The 12282-nt window shown below is 42.4% G+C and overlaps 1 protein-coding gene across 1 annotated transcript in view; it reads right to left on the bottom strand.

The window, feature by feature from the left end:
• Positions 1–11936, bottom strand: part of LOC121287523 (deoxynucleoside triphosphate triphosphohydrolase SAMHD1-like) — a 47527-nt gene extending 35591 nt beyond the window's left edge. Inside the window, exons 1-5 of the mRNA XM_041205458.1 lie at positions 11800–11936; positions 9870–9906; positions 7805–7965; positions 4038–4153; positions 2358–2428 (exon numbers count right to left, since the gene is read on the bottom strand). Of these exons, the coding sequence (XP_041061392.1) occupies positions 2358–2428; positions 4038–4153; positions 7805–7965; positions 9870–9887 (366 nt within the window). The 5' untranslated portion in view covers positions 9888–9906; positions 11800–11936. The remainder of the gene's footprint in view (positions 1–2357; positions 2429–4037; positions 4154–7804; positions 7966–9869; positions 9907–11799) is intronic.
• Between the last annotated feature and the right edge of the window lie 346 nt (positions 11937–12282).

Here is a 12282-nt window from a genome sequence, read left to right on the forward strand (position 1 = left end):
CCTTTATTTCCGGATGATCAGAATACAGGGGCGGGGTGATGGGGGTGGGGAGTATAAGTCGTGTTTCAGCTGTACAAAGCTCACACCTGGAGTACTGAGAGCAGTTCTGGTCACAAAACCCAAGGAAGCATAAAAGACTGTAGGGATAAATAGGATATTTTCAGACTATAACTAGTGGGGTTCCGCAATGATCCATGCTGGGGCTTCAGCTATTTACAATATTACTGACTTAGATGAAGAGACGGAGAGTAATCCTTCCAAGTTTGCTGAGAATACAAAGCTAGGTGGGAATGTAAGCTGTGAGGAGGCCACAAAGAAGCTGCAGAGAGATATATTGGCCTTAGAGGGACTCCAGCCTATATTTACCTGAAAGTTGTCTGGACCCCAATGGTTAAATTATCCTTAACACTCCCTAGAATTTAGAAGATTAAGGGGTGATTTGATCAAGTTTTCAAGATATTATGGGGAATCAGTTAGGTAGATAGAGAGAGACTATTCCTGCCTGTTGGGGAAGTTAGGACTACAGGTCATAGTCTAAAAATTAGAGTCAGGCCTTTCGAGTGTCAAATTGGGAGACACTTCTACATGCAAAGGATGGTAGAAGTTTGAAACTCTTTTCTGCAAAAGGTAATTGTTGATCAATCAATTGGTAACTTTAAGTTTGAAATTGATAGATTTTTGCCAACCAAAGGTATGAAGAGATTTAGGGCAAAAATGAGTATATGGAGTTAGATCACAGATCAGCCTCAATCTTGTTAGATGGCAAAACAGGCTGGAAAAGAACCTACCCAGATACCAGCACTGCACTTAACTTAGAGCCCAGTAGAGAGTTGGGAGCAGCATGTATCGTCATTTTGGCATGAGTGGCCAGGCCAGGGGTGAAGAGTGGTTTGTTTTGGCAGCTAGCTGGAGAAGGAGTTTGCAGATGAGATCCGTTGCAGATGTGGAACTCAATGGGGGCAGCGTACAAGAGAGCGCTGATGGGTATGCACATCAAGATGCTTGGTGCATTGGCTGGGCCTTCCAGACAATTTCAATGAGCGTGGAAAATTCGACTCCAATTTGACAGAGTTTGATTTCTCTGCAGCCTCTGCCCCAACTCCCTGTTGTCCTGCAGACCCAAAGGCACTGCCTCTGCTGTCCCAATTCCCTGTTGCAACCTAGAGAACAGTACGATGAGGCTGTTGGTTGCAACCTGTGTGGATAGATAAGCTATTCTTCCTCCCCTGTCCCCCTTCCCCACCGACTCCCGTACTGAGAGGATACCACAACACTCTCTGGCAAATCCACAAACTCACCACAACATCTCTAAAAACGGTGCAGACAGGTGACAGTAGAAAATGATTCAATAAGTTACCTTACCTGCAATTGGGTGCCTGGCCCATGCAAGCGCAGGGCCCATCATGCTTGTTGTTTGCAGAGTGAACAATAAAGAGGCTGCCTACACATGTGTTGCCCAAGTTTGGAATCCTGGTGTCACTGATTTGGTTGTGTCACATCAGGGTAGTGTTGATTCAAGATCTTTCATTGCATACAAGGGGGACTCTCCTGCATGTTCCCTCTCTTCCAGCACTGCAGCACAGATCATGCAGAAAGCATGAGGTGCATCGCACCCTGGAAATAACAGTTGGCCTCTGTAATGTCACTAAATGCAAACAAATTTCTAGCCCCATAGGTTTTGTTAAGAATTTATTCACATTCCGTTGAACCGATAATTGTGAAATGTGCTCAGGGTTGCAACGTTTTCCTACTTTTTGCACCAGTGTCAGCATCAAACATTTTTAAGTCACACATCTTTCATTGATATTGGGCCTTTAATGTAATAAAATGTCCCAAGGTGCTTCATGGGAGTATCACCAAACAAAATTGGATTACCGAGGTACATATGCTCAAAGAGTTGGTTGTAAAGAGCAACTTAAAGAAGGAGAAACAGACAAAGAAGAGAGATTTCCAGAACTTGTGGCCAAATGGCTGAAGGCTTCGCCACTATTGGTGGAGTGAAGGAAATTAGAGATGCGCAAGAGGCAGGAATTGGAGGAGCTAAGAGATCTTGAAGCCTTGAGGGACTGGAAGAGGTTACAGAGATAGGAAGAAGAGAGGCTATGGAGGGATTTGAACACAAGGGTGAGAATTTTAAAATTGACATGTTGCTGGACTGGGCACAGATATATGTCAGCAAGCACAGGGATGATGGGTGAACAGGACTTGTGATTTGATATACGGGCGGCAGGGTTTGGGATGAGTGATCTAATCCCCATTGATCTCTTCAATTCACCATTGATATGATAATGAAGTCCAGTTCATGTCATAGTTCCTTGTAGCACTCTGCATTACTCAGACTCCACAGGCAACATTACCTTCCATTTCACATCTGGTCGAGCACGAGGGATAAATACTCTATCAAACATGTGGGAAAATGGCCCATGACCTGAGAAAACAAAACATGTTACATGTGTCAAGGTTGGTAGTTTAGAAAGTTAATTATGTGGTACCTTGTTAAACTTCAAAAATTAATATTCTGAGTATCTCTTTGGCTTAAACATTATATTAATTTAGTCCTAGTTATATAGGAATGTTGCTATTGCTAAGTGGAAGATCCAAATTTGAACTTCATTCCTATTTCAACTGTTCCAATTTCAAACTTTTCACACATAGAAACATAGAAAATAGGAGCAGGAATAGATTATTCGGACCTTCGAGCCTGCTCCACCATTCATTATGATCATGGTTGATCCTCTATCTCAACATTATACTCCCGCACCCTCCCCATACCCCATGACACCTTTAGAGTCTCGAAATCTAACTATTTCCATCTTAAATATATTCAGTGACTTGGTCTCCACTGCCTTCTGTGGTAGAGAATCCCACAGGTTCACCACCCTCTGAGTGAAGAAGTTTCTCCTCATCTCAGTCCTAAATGGCTTACCCCTTATCCTGAGATTGTGACCTCCTTGCTCTAGTATCAGGAATCTGTGGCCAAGTGCTAGAGTAGCTCCAAGCAAGGGGCAGACCCTAAGGCCTGAATTTTCATAATGATAGAGAGCCTCTCCATCGTTACAAATCTGGCTCAGGAGGCCAGAATCTGGAAGTCCCGCAGCCAAACATGGCACATACCATTTTCATGAAGGTTTGGGAATGGGGGTTGGTTCTGATGTGCACATCCATGGTTCACGGAGGCAGCTGCACATGTTAAAGTGCAGCTGCCTCAGGCGGATCTGGTTTTCACCGGTGGGATGTCCAAAACACGACTTGTGCTCTTTATGAGGTCTAAAGCTCTAGAGTTCTTTAGAGAAGGAGGGTACCCTTTTGGAGAAATAAGGTCCCCTTCTGGATATGATCCCAAGACACTTTTGGTGAAGTCATGCCCCCTTTGGGAGAGGAAAGGGGCTCTTAGGGATTGTTAAAATTAGGCGTGAATGTGTGCAAAAAGTGCATAAACTCACTGGAACTGTCGGGCTCATTTGAGCTGCCAACAGAGCTGTAAAAGGGACCTGTCAAAAGAAGCTGGGAAAGGGAGCTGTTAAACTATCAAGGCATTTAAAACTCCTGTCCTATAAAATTTGAAAAAAAACCGTGTGCACTGTTAAAAGAAATCAGTGCTTGTCATTTCACTCTGTTGACATAAGCCTAGCCTTACAGGATTAGTGCTGCATGACTGATTTCACAAACTTTCCTTATCACATGGGGTAGCTGGATGAGGGTATGAGGAGCAATGGGGGATGGGTAGGGGGTCAGGGGGTATGAGGTACTGTGGATCTGTCATCACATGTAGGCCATACTAGGAAAGGATGACAGATCCACAGTAATATAGTCGACTCTCAATGGTCCTCTGAAATCACCTAGCAAACCACACAGATGCATCAGATCGTTACATAAAGCACTGTGAGTGAACTGCAATAGTTAAAGAAGGTGGCTCACCCCCACCTTCTCAATGGCAGTAAATGCTGCCCTAGCTAGCAATGCTCACATCCCAGGAATAAATTGTTTTTTAAAATAAGGATCCTGCTCTACCAGCTCCTTCAGATCTGCTCACTTACCCAGATCGTGGCAAAGTCCTGCAATCTGCACACATAACACATCCTCCTGGTTAATCTCTAGTTCCTGTTGCCGCTCTTTGAGGCCTTTTACCAACTGGCCTGCCAGATATCCCACACTGCAGGGGCAAAACAGAGAGTTTAAATAAGGACACCCAATTCTTTAGACAGCAACTGTCATGAAGTTCCTAATACAGTAACACCCAATTTCTTGCAAACGTAGACATATAGAACATTTGAGAGCACAGAAGGAGCCCATCATGTCTGTTGAGAGCTATCCAGCCAAATCCTACTTTCCAATTCTCAGTCCATAGCCCCGTAGATTAACGGCACTTCACGTGCATATCCAAGTGTTTTTTTAACTGCATGGAGGGTTTCTGCCTCCACCACCCTCTCAGGCAGTGAGTCCCAGGTCCCCACTCTCATTGTGCAATTACTGAGCTGTATTGATCGGGGCTCAGTGAGTAGCACTCTCACCTGAGTCAGAAGATTGTGGGTTCATGTCCCAATCCAGAGACCTGTGCACATAAATCTAAGTGCCAATCCTGAAGGAGTGTTGCACTGTTAATGGTGCCATCCTTCAGATGAGACATTGCACTGAGGCTCTGCTTGCTTTATCAGGTGGATTTAGCAGGCCCTATGAAACTATTTCAAAGTAAAATGAGAGACAGGGGGGAAAGTAATGTAGGGCAGATGAGAGAGTTACTGAGAGTCACAGCAAGAGAGCGGTGAGGAAAGCCAAAACAAGATAGTGAAGAATGTTTGAGAGAGAGAGAGAGAATGGGAAATGTGAGGCAGTCCAATTGAGAGAGTTATTGGGAAGGTGAAAGAGAGATTTGGTAAGGGGTTCCAGGCAAGAGAATGAAAGAAAAAAGTGAGAGAAAGATGTGAGGTCAGGCCAAGCAAGAGAGCGTGAGGGAGGTGAGTTAGAGAGAGGGAGAAAAAGAAATAAGTAAGGAAGGCCAAGTAAGAGTGTTATAGGGAGGCAGAGACGTGAGCTAGTGCAGGTGAGAGACTAAGAGCTATGTCCTTTAGGGAAGGAAAATCTGCCATCCTTATCTGCTCTGGCCTACACGTGACTCCAGACCCACAGCAATCTGGTTGACTCTTGACTGTCCTCTGAAATGGCCAAGCAAGCCACTGAGTGCAAGGGCAGTTAGGGATGGGCAACGAATCCTGGCCTTTCCAGCGACGCTCACGTCCCATGAAACAATAAAAAAAAAGAGAGGTGAGGCAGGCCAGGAAAGTGAATTATTTTGAAGGTGAAAGAGAGAGTGTACCTGGGAAGTAAGGCAGTCCTGGTGAGAATGAGTCAGAGAGGGAGAGAGGTGAAAAAGCCAGGCAAATGCTTCGATTGAGAGAGAGGGAGAGAAGCAGGTCGGGGGATGTTGTCAGGATTGGAGAATTTTAGCTAAGAAGAAACATTGGATAGGCTGGGGTTTCCTTCGGAAAAGAGAAGGCTGAAGGGAAGCTTAGTTGAAGTAAAATTATAAGGCGCCTAATTAAAGTGGACAGGAAGAACCTACATTATTTCTAAAAGCAGAGAGGTCAGCAACAATGAGGCATCGATTTAAAGTAATTTGATTAGAGGGGATTTGAGGAGTATTTTTTTTCCCACCCAACAGGTGTTGGCAGTCTGGAAGTCTCTGCCTGAAAGGATGGTAGAGACAGAACCCTTCATGAAATTTGCAAAAACAATTGGATATATTATATGCTACAAAACTATGGACCAAGAGCTGGAAGGTGGGATTGGGAAAGATAGCTCTTTCTTGGCCAACACAGACATGATGGACTGAATGGCCTCCTTCTGTACCATAGATCATTCCATGTTTCTATCTTTCAATGTTTCAGTCCCCTGGTCGATATTTATCCCTTAATCAACATCAGAACAGATTGCCACATTGCTACTTGAGTGTGACCTTCTGATTGCGAATTGGCTGTTGCATTTCCAACATTAGAACTTTCCAAAGTAATTAATTTCAAAGGTACTTGGTTGGCTGCAGATTACTTTAGGATATCCCAAGGTGGTGAAAGGCCCTATATGAATGAAAGTCTTCACTTTTTTTTTGCTGCTGAGACATGTCTGTTTGAACACTTTATAATCCAGTCAGCTTGAAAGTGGCTGTGTGTGAAACCATTACATCTGATCTGAAGGTTTAATGTACATAATGGTAATGTTACTGGACTAGTCATCCAGGGGCTCAGATTCAAATCCCACCATAGCAGCTGGGGAGTTTAAATTCAGTAAATAAATAAATCTGGCTTAAAAAGCTAGCCTTAGTACATAGTGACCATGAACCTATTGGATTGCCATTAAAAAAAGCCCATCTGATTGACTAACATGTCTACTGGTGTCATGAAGCTATTGATGTCTATAATATTATTGGAAAACATTTTTCTTATCAGATAGAGATTTAGTTTTTTGGTGTGTATTAATTGGATTAAAGCCAGCTAGCCTGGGTGCTTTGATGTGTACTAGTTTTGATATGTAAGAGTGAAAACGTACATTTGCATTTTGTTGAATAGAGCATTCAAGAAGTGGGGTGAAAAATGATGCCTACCCAGCAGCTACCAAGCAATATTTTTAGATCACTAATAAAATTAGCACTGTGAAAGAGGTTTCATTGTTAAAAGGTGGAGTTCAAAGAGGCTGGTGATACAATGAGTGGTGGTAGATTTAACTTCAGTAGTTTTCAGGTATGCAGAGCAGAGGCAATGTGAGATCAAAAGGCAGCTGTAAGCCTCCAACTGACTCCACAGGAACCAAAGTGAAAAGAACCTCATTTTGAATTCGTAAGGTGAAAATGCTTTGCTTGGTGTTTGGTTAAGAATATAGGTTGCTGTTGTCTTAATGGGGATTCATTTGGGAATTTGTTAAAAGTGATGATAATAGTAATTTGTAGCCATGTATACATATATTTTAACCCATGTAAATTAATAAAATGTTTAACTTAGTTTAACGTAAAACCTCAAGAACTGGTGGTCTGATTCCTGAATTTAGAGTCACATCTCAAACATAACACTTAAAATTATAGGTTATGACAGTTTTTTAAGGTTTCCCTCTGGGAATTTTAAACAACTCCGTTTTACCAACTGCATCGGTCATAACAGCTGTCCTTACCTTGATCTGGCCTACATGTGACTCCAGACCCAAGGTAATGTGGTTAACTCTTAACTGCCCTCTGAAGTGGCCTAAAAAGCTGGCCTTTCACATAAAAAAAATCTTCTTGTGAAGCCCTTGAAGTGTAGACCTAGATCTATCTTTACAGAACCGCAGTTTTAATCCATCAGAATCAAAATAATAAACCTCCATCCAAATCTCTGTATGAGATTTTGGTAAGAAAAAACTCATATTAATATATTGAGCTTTTCACATATTCACCATGTTCCAAATCGCTTCACAACTAAAAAAAATTAATTTTGAGGAATCTTAATTGTTGTAGTATACGAAACTCAACAACCAATTTTTGCATAGCAAAATCCCACAAACACCAATGTGATGAACAAAAACATATATAGCGTCTAAACATAATAAAAGATCCCAAGCTGCTTCACACGAGCCTTGTAAAGCAAAATTTGACATCAAGTTATACAAAGCAAGATAAGGCTTACAAACCAAAAACGCTGGAAATGCTCAGCAGGTGAAGCAGCATTTGTGGAGAGAGGAAACCAGAGTTAATATTTCAGGTTGATGACCTAAAAATTTTAAAAGAAATGACCTCAATCTTCTTCCAAAATTAAATATTCGGAATTCCTTCCCAAATCCTTACCCTATGGAGTGTTCAAATCTGTTGTGTGAAGCCCCAGGAAACACAAAGTACGTCCCACCCAGCTGCTTGATGAAGCGAAGCCTCTGGAACTGTGGTGTGTCGATGATCCGGACGAGGAGCGGATGCATCTCAATGTGTCCGTGGATTGGATCATTAAAAATCTACAGAAAAATTGAAGGGTATCTTCCCACATCACATGAATGAGGTCACAAAAGTGAACATGTTCATTACATTCCACACACTGTTCATCACAATTAATTAGTGAGTAATTTGCAGGCACACAATTATGAAATTATTGGTACACACCGTCTCCCAACACAGTACAATAACAAAACATGGAGTTCCATCCAGTCAGGAGCACAGACTCAGGTCATTCAGCCCAACCGATCGGTGCTGCTTTTATGCTCCAGGCAGGTGTTCCTTTTCCTCTAACCTTATCAGCATAACCTTCTATTCTCTTCTCCTTCATCTACTAGTTTCTCCTTAAATGCATCCAAGCTATTTGGTTTAACAAGTTCTTGTGGTAGAATCTTTCACATGCTTTGGGTAAAGAAGTTTCTTCTGAATTCCCTATTGGATTTAGCTATGACTATCCTATTTCATGTCTCCCATTTTTTGGATCCTATACAAGTGGAAACACCTTCTTATCAAACCATTTCATACTTTTAAAAGCCTCTACCAGGTCACCTCCCAACCATATCTTTTCTATTCAAAAAAAAACGCTCCTGTCTGTTCAATCTTTTCTGATAGGTAAACATCTCAGTTCTAGCATACAAACATATGAACATAAGAAATATGTTCCCTTGATTTGCCACATCTCTCCAAGCTTGATCCCTCACTCCTCCCCCCAACCCTCCTCACCCTTGTTTAGTTTAAAGACCTCTCTACTTCCCTAGTTATGCAATTCACAAGAACACTCGTCCCAGCACGGTTCAGGTGTAGACCATCCCAACAGTCCAGCCCCCACCTTCCCCAGTACTGGTGCAAGTGCCCCATGAACAAGAACCCACTTCTCCCAAACCAGTCTTTGAACCACATATTCATCTCTCTAATTTTATGTACTCTATGCCAATTTGCATGTGGCTCAGGTAATAATCCAGAGACTCCAGCGTAGTCGCCAGTCTCCTTGCGCACTCTTTACTGATTATGCGGTTTGAAAACCTGTTTCTTTTATAGATCTTCTGATGAGTCACTATAGTTTAGCTTCCTGCTACAAGTAATTAACACCATTTGAACCAACTGCTTTCAGGTGATTGACAGATAACTGCCACTCCGGTCAGTTCTCTGTTTATCAGGCTATCTAACTTACTTGAATATTAGTACTAAGTCAGATTTTGATTTTTAATCTATAGTTAAAATCTGAAAAGGTCTTACCAGAACTTACCACATGAACCTAACTTGCTACTCACTCAGCCTCTGTCTTAGTCTCACGTAGCTGCCGTGTGCGCCACTTACTGATCGTACCATCCTTGTAAATCTTTTTTCCACTTTCACCAATGCCTCTACATTTCTTTTGTAATTTAGAAACCCAAATTGCGCACCATACTGTGAGTGGGGTCTAACCGAGGTTTTATGCAAGTTTAACCTTACCTTCCAATTGAATCACAAATGAATCCCAGTGCACGGGTTTGTTCTTATTCTGGTCTTGTTCACCTGCGTCGCAACTTTTAGCGAGTTATGTATTTGATCACACAGGTGATCACTACATACTTGGCAATATGCAGACACAGATCATGAAATCATAGGACTACCTTCTTCCTCAACAGAGTGCAGCAACAGAAAGATGCTGTGCATTGGTATGATTAACAGATAACTGCCACTCCAGTCAGTTCTCTGTTTAACAGGCTATCTAACTTTCTTGAAGGTTAGTACTACATCAGATTTTGATTCTTAATCTATAGTTAAAACCTGAGAAGGTCTTACCAAAACCCCCACCTCCTCCTCCATCATTTCTTGTTTTTTTCCAACTGGCAACCTATTCCAAATTCTCAACATTACTGTGAGCCAGACAGAGCAATTGACAACTGATACCCAGGGATTATTCAATTTCCCATTCAGCTCCTACCTTTGTGACAGGATACATTTTGATTGTTCTCTGAGTGCTGGAAAGAAGAAAACAAAACAGGAACTTCAGAAGTCACCTCATAACCAATTCTTGCTTATAAAAGAGGAAAAGCTGATACTTGGCAAAATAAATTGTCCACAAATATTGTCCACTTTCCCTGTCCTTCTCCCAACCCTCAAAATACACTGTCCCTGTGACTGACAGGAGAGAGTAAAATCTATGCTCACTGTATTAGAAAACATCTCAGCCGCAAGAGAATGGATATTGCACTTTCATCTCTTCGTAGAGAGAGGCCATTCTGCCCCTTCAGCCTATTTTCATCGAAGTGGTTTACACCCCAGACAGATGGATCGAAAGAGATAATGGCCAAAAGGAACCTCTCTCAACCCTCACCTCCTGTCCAGAAGTAGGCTCCTCTTTTAAAAGCGCTATCTTGAGAAGTATGGAATACCACTAAGACAAGGGAGAAACAGGAGTCTGTTTAAAAATATTGATTTATGAGGGTACTTAGAAGGATTTGGCATTGCAGGAATTCAATGATTAAGTTTGCAATGAGAGTTCCTATTCTGCAAACATCCCCTACTTGTGATAAAAACAGAAAATGCTGGAAAAACTCAGCAGGTCTGGCAGCATCTGTAGAGAGAGAAACAGAGTTAGCGTTTCAAACCCGTATGATTCTTCTTCAGAGCCATATGGACTCAAAGCGTTAACTCTGTTTCTCTCTCCACAGGTGCTGCCAGACCTGCTGAGTTTTTCCAGCATTTTCTGTTTTTGCTTCAGATTTCCAGCATCCGCAGTATTCTACTTTTATCCCCTACTTGTGGACTGTTTGTTGGCATCTGGCAGATGCAGAAATACAGATTATTGTAAAAAGTAATTTTTGCTGCTGGAAGAGAGGGAAGAACACAATAAGGCTTTCGAAAGGGATGTTTCTTTGAGATGTCTGTGGGAATGTGCTGGGAACATTTGATATCTGTTGAGATATAATCATTATAATTCCTTTTACTATTATTTAACATTAAGATTGCAATTTATTATTATTGCTAGTCTATAGTTCTATTTCTGCTCCATTAAAATTAGGAAAAAAGAAATGTCTAAATCTAAAGTTGAAATTACAGTTACAAATCTTCAAGTTTCATAGGTTGCATCAGCAACAGTGAAAGAGCAGCTCACCAAGGCTCCTTCAACAGCCCCTTCCAAACCCACAACCTTGACCATCTGGAAGGTCAAGGGCCTCAGATGCATGGGAACGACACTACCTGCAAGTTCCGCTCCAAGTCACTCACCATCCTCACTTGGAAATATATCGCCATTCCTTCACTGTTGCTGGGTCAAAATCCTGCAACTCCCTTCCTAACAGCACTGTGAGTGTACCTACACCACAGGGACTGCAGCAGTTCAAGAAGGCAGCTCACCACCACCTTCTCAAGGGCAACTAGGGATGGGCAATAAATGCTGGCCCAGCCAGCGAAGCCCACATCCCATGAAAAGAATTAAATAAATTAAACAGGCTAAGTCCAATCAGAATGCAGATTTGGACCATCTGTAGAGAAACTAAAATTATTCAGGATTCCAAAAATGATCCAAGAGGATCTCTCACACACTTTCCTGGGATATTTCTGAAACAAGGCTCAAAAAACATGAATCAAACATAATCCTTAGTTTGGATGTGATTAATTCACCAGAATTAAATAGCAATGGGATTAGGTACATCTCAGAGGAAGTGTGTGTTTCCACCTCCCAACACCCCACCACCCCAAACTTCTTGATGCAGGTTGCTTTACACAAGTGTAGGGAGCAAATTGGCAAGTTTATGTGGAATGAGCAAGGGAATGGGGCTAATTTGATTGCTCTTTCAAAGAGCCAGCACGGACATGATGGACCGAATGGGCTACTTTTGTGTTGTAGCATTCTATTATTCCCTACTTACCTCGGCACACCTTCGCCAACTCTTTAAGCAGCAGACTTCCTTCACATCCCAGTCTTGGTAACTGGATGGTACCGGAGCGCTGTGAACGCAGTGAAGCTTGGCTCTCTCTCTCTCTCTCTCACTCACTCACTCTCCGCTGACAGCTCTCTCCGCTCTGACAGCTCGGCAATTGCCAAGTTATCCGGAAAATCGGCCCGCCTCTGGCCGCTGATTGGATTGATCGTATCCATTCTCACTGTCAATCAGACCCGGAGCCCAGCCCTGTTTAAAGGCCACCCCGCCCTGGGATTATTGTCACAGCAGTTACTGTAAGAGGCCATTCGACCCAAGAGGTTCCTGCCTTTGTTAGTGCTCCACACGAGACTCATCTCACCCTACTTCACCCAACCCTATCTAGATATAAGCAAAATACTGCGGATGCTGGAAATCTGACTTCAAACCAGAAAATGCTGAAGAAAATCAGCAGGTCTGACAGCATCTGTG

Source organism: Carcharodon carcharias, chromosome 14 (assembly GCF_017639515.1).
Source record: "Carcharodon carcharias isolate sCarCar2 chromosome 14, sCarCar2.pri, whole genome shotgun sequence".
Lineage (NCBI taxonomy): Eukaryota > Metazoa > Chordata > Chondrichthyes > Lamniformes > Lamnidae > Carcharodon > Carcharodon carcharias.